Source organism: Calliphora vicina, chromosome 4 (genome assembly GCF_958450345.1).
Source record: "Calliphora vicina chromosome 4, idCalVici1.1, whole genome shotgun sequence".
NCBI lineage: Eukaryota > Metazoa > Arthropoda > Insecta > Diptera > Calliphoridae > Calliphora > Calliphora vicina.
In genome coordinates this window covers 115,961,371-115,974,443 of record NC_088783.1, presented here as the reverse complement: position 1 = coordinate 115,974,443, position 13,073 = coordinate 115,961,371, and the positions used below count along the sequence as shown (strand labels likewise).

Genomic DNA, 13,073 nt, shown 5'->3' with positions numbered 1-13,073 from the left:
TTGTTTGGTTTTTAGTAAAGAATCTTAATCTTCATAAAATTGAATTTATTAATATTTATTTTTTCTTTAATATTTTGTAAATTAGTAGTAAATTTTCTACTACTTTTTTATATAAAGTACTAAAACAATATTTATTATTTTACCATTGTCTATCTTTTAGAAAATACTTTCAAATTTAGTTTAAAAATTATGATTTTATTCAATTTTAAAATAGTAGTAAAAATGCTACTTTTTTGAAAAATTATTAAATTTTTTGAGAATTTTATTTTTTTAACCCTAGACTACAACCTTCAAGAAAATGTTTAAATTTGATGTGAAAAACTTTAAAAACTTTATAAATTTATTTAAGAAATAATAAAAACTAAAACATAATTCTGTAAAGTAAAAAGAAAAATATCAACGAATTAAAAATAAATTTATAATTAAAATAAAACTAATAACAAGTGAATCCAAATCTAACAATATGCTGCTAATTAAGCTAAGACACCCTGCTTTAACTGTTAGTCTAGCCCTCAACCTGCTGCTGTTACACTTACCATTTGTATATGGCCATGAAGTTTTGAATTCAACTTTACCCTCAGATTCCTTGGCCACAACTGGCAATATAACCATTTTACATGAGGTCCATGAGGAGGGCTTCTCCACCAAAAAAGATAAACCTTTAAATCCCGAGGTGTTGCCTCTAAAGCCGGCCAAAAAGAAGCCTTATACGGCCTTGGAAAAATCTGCTTTGATTTATGAGAAATCTAAACCTATAAAGGACTTGGATTTACATCCCGTGATATTCGATTTCAATTTGGGTGATCTGGAGGATTTGGAACATGAGGCCTTTAAGAAAAAAGATTTGAGTGCGGAAGAGAAATTATTGCTCAGAGATTCCACCAATATAGAGGATGAGTCCACTTTAACCTATTCGGAAGTGTTGAAAACCCCCGATTCGGATTCTTTGCAAGATGATTTAAATGTCCAGGTGGATTTTGTGGCCACCACTATGGATGGCATTATAATATCCTCCACTGATCCAACAACCATTTCCTCTACTTCTACAACTGCGGCTCCTTCTACTGTGGCCTCTTCCTATGTGGTCACGGTTAGTCCTCATATTTTCAAAATAATGAAATCAAAATCCATTAAAAAGGGTCGAGAGCTGTTGAAACATGAGGATTTGCACAAGGGTTTGAATAATCACAATAGTTTGGATCATTATTTGACGCCACCCGATAATACCGAACATAATGCCACGGCGGAGAGCCAGCAAATGGCCAATGTCTTCCAGATTTTAACTAACCTATATGATCATTTCTATTGGCAGCCTTCGGATATTAGAAATAAAGTTTCCACCGGCTGTGGTTTGGAGCTGCAGGCCTATCTAACTGCCCTGCATGGCAACTATCATTGGGCTCAAAGGGGTGAGTACAATAATTTTCTATTTATTTTTATTATTATACATAATTTGTCTATTTATGGCAATTTCCCAACTTGATTTCTTTCAACATTGTTAGTGTCATTATAATGATTGATTGATACAAATATTTACAATTTCCTTACATCCGCCGCTGCCCATTAACATAGCGTTTCCATAATACCATTTTACAACATTTCATAAATCATTTTTTTGTACCATTTTATTTTGCTCTTTATTTTCTTAATAGTTGATTTATTATGAAATACTCAGCAGAACTTTTTATCTGTCTAAAGCCATAAAACATGATTATGCATGTTTTCCAATTGATTAATAATTGAATAGAATTGAATTCAAGTGCTGAGTTTAGTTGAGTTGCAAGCAATAAGGCAAATCTTTAAAAAAGTCAATATAAAAAGACAATAAATTTGATAATAATTTTTCAAATCATGCTTTAGAGGGCAGTGAGACAAAAGGAATCAAATAAATATAAATTAGGTAAAGAAGACTTCAAAATTAATGCTACAAATCTAAATTCATTGAGAATTTAAATTTTTTTCTTTAATATTTTCAAAATAGTAGCAAATTTTCTACTACATTTTTATAAAAAGTACTAAAAAAATGTTTCTTTTGTAAACATTAGATTCTCTTCAAAAAATACTTTCAAATGCATTTCAAAAATATAATTTTTGTCAATGTTTAAAATAGTAGTAGAAATACTACTTTTTTAAAAAGTTTTATATTAATGCAGTTTTAGTATTAAATCTTAATGTTTATAAAATTGGCATTAAAAATTTATAAGTTGTTCTTGAATATTTTCAAATTAGTAGTAAATTTTCTACTACTTTTTTCTAAAAAGTACTAAATTTTTTTTTATTTTATAACCATTAGATTCGGTTTAAATAATACTTTCGAACTCATTTTAAAAATATAATTTTTAGCCATGTTTAAAATAGTAGTAGAAATACTACTTTTTTAAAAACTATTATACTATTGCATTTTTAGCATTGAAATTTAATGTTCATAAAATTGGCTTTAAAAATTTATAAGTTGTTCTTGAATATTTTGAAATTAGTAGTAAATTTTCTACTACTTTTTTATAAAAAGTACTAAAAAATTATTTATTTTGTAACCATTGGATTCTCTTCAAAAAATACTTTCAAACTCATTTCAAAAACATAATTTTTGTCAATGTTTAAAATAGTAGTAGAAATACTACTTTTTTAAAAACTATTAAATTATTACATTTTTAGTATTGAAACTTAATGTTCATAAAATTGGCTTTAAAAATTTATAAGTTGTTTTTGAATATTTTCAAATTAGTAGTAAATTTTCTACTACTTTTTTATAAAAAGTTTTAAAAAATTATTTATTTTATAACCATTAGATTCTCTTCAATAAATACTTTCGAACTCATTTTAAAAATATAATTTTTAGCCATGTTTAAAATAGTAGTAGAAATACTACTTTTTTAAAAAATATTATATTATTGCATTTTTAGTATTGAAACTTAATGTTCATAAAATTGGCTTTAAAAATTTATAAGTTGTTCTTGAATATTTTCGAATTAGTAGTAAATTTTCTACTACTTTTTTATAAAAAGTTATAAAAAATTATTTATTTTGTAACCATTAGATTCTCTTCAAATAAAACTTTCAAACGCATTATAAAAATATAATTTTTGTCAATGTTTAAAATAGTAGTAGAAATACTACTTTTTTAAAAAGTTCTATATTAATGCATTTTTAGTATTAAATTTTAATGTTTATAAAATTGGCTTTAAAAATGTATAAGTTGTTGTTGAATATTTTCAAATTAGTAGTAAATTTTCTACTACTTTTTTATAAAAAGTTTTAAAAAATTATTTATTTTGTAACCATTATATTCTCTTTAAAAAATACTTTCAAACTCATTTTAAAAATATAATTTTTAGCCATGTTTAAAATAGTAGTAGAAATACTACTTTTTTAAAAACTATTAAATTATTGCATTTTTAGTATTGAATGTTAATGTTTATAAAATTGACTTTAAAAATTTATAAGTTTTTCTTGAATATTTTCAAATTAGTAGTAAATTTTCTACTACTTTTTTAAAAAAGTACTAAAACTTTATTTATTTTATAACCCTAAGATTCGGTTTATATAATACTTTCGAACGCATTTTAAAAATATAATTTTTAGCCATATTTGAAATAGTAGTAGAAATACTACTTTTTTAAAAAGTTTTATATTAATGCAGTTTTAGTATTAAATCTTAATGTTTATAAAATTGGCTTTAAAAATTTATAAGTTGTTTTTGAATATTTTCAAATTAGTAGTAAATTTTCTACTACTTTTTTATAAAAAGTACTAAAAAAATTATTTATTTCTTAACCATTTTATTCTCTTCAAAAAATACTTTCGAACTCATTCTAAAAATATAATTTTTAGCCATGTTTAAAATAGTAGTAGAAATACTACTTTTTTAAAAACTATTAAATTTTTAAATTTAATTGCAGAAACTTAATGTTCATGAAATTTTCTACTAAATTTTGCCCATTTCACATTGTACTACCATTAATGCCTTTTGTAGCGTTCACTTCCTTTCTTAATCTTGACAAATAACATCAGGCAAACAATAAATTTAACGGTCAATTAACAATTCAGGGTTAAAAAACAATTTTAATGCTTCACTAAATTCAATCAAAATGACCTCATTCCTCTTTGTTTTAAACAACAATCAATGATGTAGAAAATCTAAATAAATTCAATAAGTTTTGAATATTTAATAAAAAAAAGTAAACAAATTGTATTCCCTCTTTACAGCCTATGATTCCTCAGGCCGCTATAGAGGCCAAATTTTCTTTGGCAACGACAAATGGCTGGGCCAAAAACAAAACTGCTACGAACTCAACCGCCAGCTGGATCCGGAGAAACGTAAACATTTCGAATTTGAGTTCTATAGTGCTGTAGTAGCCTTTAATTTGGCTCTGCCCGAAATGCTACAATTAAATTTGCAAATAGGCGAATGTCTACCCAAATCCTGTACAGCCCTGGATGTACAACACATCATAGAAATGGATCCTCATGCTCAAATGCTTATCACCCTGAATAACTCTCAACTGGCTCAAGTGAAAATCCTAAGAGTGCGCACAGTGCCCGGAATTTATAGTTATTGGCGGGAGTTGAGGTTTCAAATATTTGCCAGTTTTCTATTGACTTTAATATTGGTGGTTTTAGCGGCCACCTGGTTCCAAGCTAAGCTCACACAATGCCAGCTAAATCAGGCACCCATAGCGGTAATAAGTGGTTCTAAAGTAGAAACACCAGTAATACATCACATATCCAGTGATAATGGCAAAACTTTTGAATTGTATCAAATGTCTAATCTAAATGAGAATAACAATGTGGTGGATATGGAAACGGAGGTGAATGGTAAAAAGAATTCGGGCTCCCAAACGCAATATAATATGGCTCAAGATAATAATGGTAATGGAAATGGTTGCTCAAGTCATGCTCAGGATGTGGAATACCGCATAGAGACGACTAATAATGCGGGGACGGGAGGATCTTATGAAGCCAAGCAACCTTTGGGTGAGTTTAGGGAAGAGTTTTAACATAAATAGAATTAGTTTAACTTGGTTTTCCTTTTTCAGGTCTTCATGAGCAACTGCTGCTGTGTTTTGCCTTTCAAACAAATGCCAGTTCTATTTTGAGTATAGATCATCAGAAAGATGTGAGTTATAGTCTAAACTATAGATCAAACTAAAGTCTAGATCAAACTATATATAAAAACATACGTTTTATCAATTTTGAAAATAGTAGTAAAAATACTACTTTTTTAAAAAGTCATATTTTTTTAAATTTTTATCAAAGAATCTTAATGTTAATTAAATTGGCTTTAAGAATATAAATTTTGTTCTTAAATATTTTTTAATTTATAGTAAATTTTCTACTACTTTTTTTATTAAAAGTACCAAAAAAATATTTATTTATTTACCATAGTCTTCCTTTTAAAAAATACTTTCAAGAGCAATTCAGAAATATAATTTTTATCAATTTTTAAAATAGTAGTAGAAATACTACTTTTTCAAAAAGTCTTAATTTTTTAAATTTTTATCAAAGAATCTTAATGTTCATAAAATTAGCTTTAAGAATATAAATTTTGTTCCTAAATTTTGTTTAATTAGTAGTAAATTTTCTACTACTTTTTTTATAAAAAGTACTAAAAAAATATTTATTTATTTACCATAGTCTTCCTTTTAAAAAATACTTTCAAGAGCAATTTAAAAATATCATTTTTATTAATTTTTAAAATAGTAATAAAAATACTACTTTTTTAAAAAGTCTTAATTTTTTAAATTTTTATCAAAGAATCTTAATGTTCATAAAATTGACTTTAAGAATATAAATTTTGTTCCTAAGTATTCGTTAATTAGTAGTAAATTTTCTACTACTTTTTTATAAAAAGTACTAAAAAAATATTTATTTATTTACCATAGTCTTCCTTTTAAAAAATACTTTCAAGAGCATTTTAAAAATATATTTTTTATAAATTTTTAAAATAGTAGTAAAAATACTACTTTTTTATAAAGTCTTAATTTTTTAAATTTTTATCAAAGAATCTTAATGTTCGTAAAATTGGCTTTAAGAATATAAATTTTGTTCCAAAGTATTCGTTAATTAGTAGTAAATTTTCTACTACTTTTTTGTAAAAAGTACCAAAAAAATATTTATTTATTTACCATAGTCTTCCTTTTAAAAAATACTTTCAAGAGCATTTTAAAAATATATTTTTTATCAATTTTTAAAATAGTAGTAGAAATACTACTTTTTTAAAAAGTCTTCATTTTTTGCTTTTTTAGTAAAGAATCTTAATGTCCATAAAATTTGCTTTAAGAATATAAATTTTGTTCCTAAATATTTTTTAATTAGTATTAAATTTTCTACTACTTTTTTATAAAAAGTACCAAAAAAATATTTATTTATTTACCATAGTCTTCCTTTTAAAGCATACTTTCAAGGGCAATTTAAAAATATTGGTTTTATCAATTTTTAAAATAGTAGTAGAAATACTACTATTTTAAAAAGTCTTAATTTTTTAAATTTTTATCAAAGAATCTTAATGTCCATAAAATTTGCTTTAAGAATATAAATTTTGTTCCTAAATATTGTTTAATTAGTAGTAAATTTTCTACTACTTTTTTATAAAAAGTACTAAAAAACAAGTAAGAAAGTATGGTCGGTCAAGCCCGACCATATAATACCCTACACCAAGTAAATGATTAAAAATATTTTTCTTTTAAAATATCAATAATTTATATTTTTGAGTGATTTTCGGAAGTGGGCCTTATATGGGAGCTATGACCAATTATGGACCGATCACCTTGAAATTAGATCGTGTGATTTAAGTCTATATTAAAGTTAACTATGTTGAATTTTGTGTGTATACCAACATTTTTAAGCGATTTATGCACGTTAAAGTGATTTTCGGAAGCGGGTCTATATGGGAGCTATGACTAATTATGGACCGATCGTAACAAAATTTGGTGACATGAATTTTGTATATATAAAACTTATTTGTAGCGAAATTTGTGTAGATACATAGATAAATTAAACATTTATGACCGATAAAGACCAATTTCGAGGGGACATTTGTATGGGGGCTAGGTGAAATAATGGACCGATTTCAGCCAGTTTCAATAGGCTTGGTCCTTGGGCCGAAAAAGTAATATGTACCAAATTTTATCGAAATATCTTCAAAATTGCGACCTGTACTCTGCGCACAAGGTTTACATGGACAGCCAGCCAGCCAGCCAGCCAGCCAGCCAACCAGACGGACGGACGGACGGACGGACGGACATCGTTTAATCGACTCAGAAAGTGATTCTAAGTCGATCGGTATACTTTAAGGTGGGTGTTTGACTAATATTTTTGGGCGTTACAAACATCTGCACAAACGCATAATACCCTCCCCACTATGGTGGTGTGGGTATAAATATTTATTTATTTACCATAGTCTTCCTTTTAAAAAATACTTTCAAGAGCAATTCAGAAATATAATTTTTATCAATTTTTAAAATAGTAGTAAAAATACTACTTTTTTAAAAAGTCTTAATTTTTTAAATTTTTATCAAACAATCTTAATGTTCATAAAATTAGCTTTAAGAATATAAATTTTGTTCCTAAATATTGTTTAATTAGTAGTAAATTTTCTACTACTTTTTTATAAAAAGTACCAAATTTTTTTTTTATTTATTTACCATAATATTCCTTTTAAAAAATACTTTCAAGAGCATTTTAAAAATATATTTTTTATCAATTTTTAAAATAGTAGTAGAAATACTACTTTTTAAAAAGTCTTAATTTTTTAAATTTTTATCAAAGAATCTCAATGTTCATAAAATTGGCTTTAAGAATTTAAAAATATTTGTTTATAGAACAAACTGTAGACTAAACAATAGACCTATCTATACCAATTGACTTTTTGTAAATTTTCCTTAACTGTTATTTTACCACTTCCCATTCCATCATCCAATTTCCATCTCATTTTTCTTGTGAATTTCAATAACTCAAAACAAAACCTCTCCCATCACTTGTATGTCTTCTTACTTGATTTCTACAAAAAAAACCTGTATCTCACATATCAATTATCTTTGCTGCCAAAACATTAATTCTTTTCATTTCTATCTGTTACAGACACAAACATCCTGTGTACATGGTTTACGCGTCATCTCCGTTTTATGGACGATAATGGTGCACACATATTTGCAAATGTTTAATATTGGAGAAAATCGAGTAAATACAAACAAACTACATATATTTATTTGCTAGCAATAGATTTCCGCTTCCTGTAACACAAACACAACATTTCCTTATCCAAAAAACAAACTTTCTCTGACCTTAATGAAAAGGATTTTCTATTTTCCCCAATAAATATTTAACTAGTTTTATGTTTTCTATTTCAATTTATATTTGTATATCTGTTTTATTTTCTTGTATTCCTAGTTTAGACGCATCTTGGCCGAACGTTCGCCTTGGTATCAAATTGTTGGCAATGCCACATTTTCCGTTGATACATTTTTCTTTATAAGTGGCTTTTTGGTAACTCTATTATATTTGAAGAGCTTGAAAAAGGATTCAGAGGATTCCACGAAATATGAGAAAAAAGGTTTTGTCGATACTGTTATATTGGTGGTGTATCGCTACATACGCTTAACGCCCGCATATTTTTTTGTGATATTTTTCAATGATTTTGCCTTGAGGTGAGTGCGTTCGCAAAAAAAAACCAATAATCAAAAGTATTGATGATGTCTGTGTAAACAAACACAGTGGTTAAAAATTCAAAAAAAAGTCTCTAAAAATTAATCTTTAAAAATCTCCATTAAAATCCTTTAACTAGTTCCTATATTTGTTGAAATTTATTTTAATTTTTTTTTTTTAATTTAATAGACAAACTTTTGATGGTTCGGTATTCCAGCCCACTGTCTTGCCAAATACCTGCAGCAAATATTGGTGGCGCAACATATTGTATATAAACAATTTTTATCCATTAAGCGAAATATGCATGATATGGAGCTGGTACATGGCTAATGACATGCAATTCTATATAATGGCCACCGTGTTGCTGATACTGTCCTCCAGGTAAGAGATGAAAAATGCAAAACTGCCACAAGGCTACAAAAATTAATGAAGTTTTATAAAAACTGACAAAAAAATACTTATTTATTTACCAGAGTATTTCTTTTAAAAAATACTTTCAAAAGCAATTTAAAAATATCATTTTAATCAATTTTTAAAATAGTAGTAAAAATACTACTTTTTTAAAATCTCTTAATTTTTTGCATTTTTAGTAATGAATCTGAATGTTCATAAAATTGGCTTTAAGAATATAAATTTTTTTCTTAAATATTTTTTAATTTGTAGTAAATTTTCTACTACCTTTTTTGTAAAAAGTACCAAAAAAATATTTTTTAATTAACCATAGCCTTCCCTTTTCTAAATACTTTCAAGAGCAATTTAATTTATCAAAATTGATGAATTTTTAAAATAGTAGTAGAAATACTACTTTTTTAAAAAGTCTTAATTTCTTGCATTTTTAGTAAAGAATCTGAATGTTCATAAAATTGGCTTTAAGAATATAAATTTTCTTTCTTAAATATTTTTTAATTTGTAGTAAATTTTCTACTACTTTTTTATAAAAAGTACCAAAAAATTATTTTTTATTACCATAGTCTTCATTTTTCAAAATACTTTCAAGAGCAATTTAATTTATCAAAATTGATAAATTTTTAAAATAGTAGTAGAAATACTACTTTTTTAAAAAGTCTTAATTTCTTGCATTTTCAGTAAAGAATCTGAATGTTCATAAAATTGGTTATAAGAATATAAATTTTTTCTTAAATATTTTTTAATTTGTAGTAAATTTTCTACTACTTTTTTTGTAAAAAGTACCAAAAAATATTTATTTATTTGCTATAGTCTTGCTTTTGCAAAATACTTTCAAAAGCAATTTAAAAATATTATTTTGATCAATTTTGAAAATAGTAGTAGAAATACTACTTTTTTAAAAAGTCTTAATTTTTTGCATTTTTAGTAAAGAATCTGAATATTCATAAAATTGGCTTTAAGAATATAAATTTTCTTCTTAAATATTTTTTAATTAGTAGTAAATTTTCTACTACTTTTTTTGTAAAAAGTACCAAAAAAATATTTTTTTATTAACCATAGTCTTCCTTTTTCAAAATACTTTCAAAAGCAATTTAAAAATATCATTTTGCTAAATTTCTAAAATAGTAGTAGAAATACTACTTTTTTAAAAAGTCTTAATTTCTTGCATTTTTAGTAAAGAATCTGAATGTTCATTGAATTGGCTTTAATAATATAATTTTTTTTCCTAAATATTCTTTAATTTCTCTTTTTCCTTAGACGTTTTAAAACCATGATCCTGACCATCTGTGCCTTTCTTGTGTCATCCTGGGGTGTATCGGGCGTTATATCGCTGCGCTATCATTACACACATAAAGTAGCCAAACCCTTTGAGTCATTTGATTTTCTGTACGACAAGCCCTGGCAAAGAGTGGGACCCTATATAATGGGTAAGTTTTCCAAGAGAACTAAAGAGAAAAAAACATTAACATTTTAATTCAAGGCATGCTGGCTGGCTATATAATATTCAAAGTACGCACTCCCCCCAAGATATCGCAGCGAGTAAATAATTTACTGTGGCTTTTAAGTATGGGCTTGATATTTCTCATCATATTTGGCGTGTGGCAGGGGGAGTTGAATGAGGTGACCACAGCATTTTATGTGAGCATAGGTCACACTGGTAAGTAGTAGAAGTAGTAGTGAGTTTTATTTAAAATATTTTTTTAATAATTTTTTGTTTGTAGCCTTTGGTGTGGGTTTAATATGGGTGGTGTTATCCTGCTGTTGGAATTTGTCACCCACCATGAATCGTATTTTATCGTATCGCTGCCTGTGGCCTTTATCGCGCCTAACTTATTGCACTTATTTGATACATCCAGTTATAATGCTGATAACCTCCTATCGCATGGACGGCACCATTCACATGAGTATGGTTTTCATTTTGATCATATTCCTGGGCAATGCGGTGGTATCGTTTATCTTTGCATTTTTCATATCGGTGGTTTTTGAGGCACCGGTTATACGGCTGCTTAAGATCATATTTCGTAAATAAATAGTTAAAAGGGGCAGCGAGAGAGTGTGTAAATAGAAAATTATACTTTTTTTTGATATTCTAGTGACTGTTTTTTTTTTTTGTAATATTAGTGAGAATATTAGTTTTAGTATGAATTAGTTTAAGTAAAGGTTAGAGGTGGTTTAGTTTAAGATTTTCATATTAGGCTGAAAATTTCACTCTTTAAAAACTATGTTTCAGCATAAATTTTAACCAAATAATGATATTTTCTTGCCTTTTCCTCCATTAAGGAAAACCTTTATTACAGAATTTACTACCTTATTATCAATTCAATTTTAAAATTTATACTTTAGAAAAAGTGGCTCAAGGCCCCCTTTCTTTGTTTTAGTTATAATTTAAGTTTTCTTCTTAGTTTTTATTTAAAATATATATCTTTTGTAAATATTTTTTGTATATTACATGTATTATCTTGTTTAATAGTAATAAAAAAATAAAATAAATTTATTTTTAAACCTAATAAATGTGTTTAAATCAATTTCAGTCATCTTGCTTATTTCTCTGATATTTTGTTTAACATTTAAAACCATTTTCTTTTAATCTTCTTTTAGTCCTCTTTATGCTATTATCTTTTATAGAATGATATTAAGAATTATTGCCTACTTTTAGGAGTCATATTGCTAAATCTGTAAAATATTATATAGATTTATTTTGTTCAATACATTTTGTTCATAAATATACATACAAGTTTATACAAATAATATTTAATCTGGTTTAGTATTCAATAGCAGAAGCTGCTTTTTTACAAGCAAAAATCATGGCAAAATCACACAGTTTCCAAAAGTAACAAACAAATATTTTTTTATTAATCATAGTCTTTCTTTTAAAAAATACTTTCAAACACAATTTAAAAATATCATTTTGTTCAATTTTTAAAATAGTAGTAGAAATACTACTAAAAATCAATTTAAAAATATAATTTTGATAAATTTTTAAAATAGTAGTAGAAAACTACTTTTTTAAAAAGTCTTAATTTCTTGCATTTTTAGTAAAGAATCTTAATGTTCATAGAATAGGCTTTAATAATATGATTTTTTTCTTAAATATTTTTCAATTTGTAGTAAATTTTCTACTACTTTTTTTGTAAAAAGTACCAAAAAAATATTTATTTATTTGCTTAGTTTTCCTTTTACAAAATACTTTCAAAAGCAATTTAAAAATATCATTTTGATAAATTTTTAAAATAGTAGTAGAAATACTACTTTTTTAAAATTTGTTAATTTTTTGCATTTTTAGTAAAGCATCTGAATGCTCATAAAATTGGCTTTATGAATATAAATTTTGTTCTTAAATATTTTTTAATTTGTAGTAAATTTTCTACTACTTTTTTTGTAAAAAGTACCAAAAAATTATTTTTTTATTAACCATAGCCTTCATGTTTCAAAATACTTTCAAGAGCAATTTAATTTATCAAAATTGATAAATTTTTAAAATAGTAGTAGAAATACTACTTTTTTAAAAAGTCTTAATTTCTTGCATTTTTTGTAAAGAATCTTAATGTTCATAAAATTGGCTTTAAGAATATAAATTTTTTTCTTAAATATTTTTTAATTTGTAGTAAATTTTCTACTACTTTTTTTGTAAAAAGTACCAAAAAATTATTTTTTTATTTGCCATAGTCCTTCTTTTAAAAATACTTTCAAACGCAATTTAAAAATATCATTTTGATATGTTTTTAAAATAGTAGTAGAAATACTACTTTTTTAAAATCTCTTAATTTTTTGCATTTTTAGTTAAGAATCTGAATACTCATAAAATTAACTTTAGGAATATAAATTTTTTTCTTAAATATTTTTTAATTTGTAGTAAATTTTCTACTACTTTTTTTATTAAAAGTACCAAAAAATATTTATTTATTTACCATAGTCTTCCTTTTAGAAAATACTTTCAAAATCAATTTAAAAATATAATTTAAGTAGTAGAAATACTACTTTTTTAAAAAGTCTTAATTTCTTGCATTTTTAGTAAAGAATCT

At 25.3% G+C, this 13,073-nt stretch overlaps 1 protein-coding gene across 1 annotated transcript; it reads left to right on the top strand.

Annotated features, from left to right (window-relative positions):
- Positions 1–463: 463 nt before the first annotated feature.
- LOC135958723 (uncharacterized) lies at positions 464–11,233 on the top strand. The gene is made up of 9 exons (XM_065509615.1): positions 464–1,409; positions 4,207–4,974; positions 5,037–5,116; positions 8,080–8,178; positions 8,389–8,645; positions 8,833–9,024; positions 10,309–10,478; positions 10,532–10,708; positions 10,773–11,233. Exons 1-9 carry the CDS (start codon positions 464–466, stop codon positions 11,078–11,080), a joined length of 2,997 nt encoding a protein of 998 aa, XP_065365687.1. The 3' UTR covers positions 11,081–11,233.
- The last annotated feature ends 1,840 nt before the right edge of the window (positions 11,234–13,073 follow it).

Coding starts and splice junctions, on each gene's coding strand:
- LOC135958723 (XM_065509615.1), top strand. CDS start 464: ATGCTGCTAATTAAGCTAAGACACCCTGCTTTAACTGTTAGTCTAGCC. Junction 8,646..8,832: donor TTCAATGATTTTGCCTTGAG/GTGAGTGCGTTC, acceptor TTAATTTAATAG/ACAAACTTTTGATGGTTCGG. Junction 10,709..10,772: donor TGTGAGCATAGGTCACACTG/GTAAGTAGTAGA, acceptor TTTTGTTTGTAG/CCTTTGGTGTGGGTTTAATA.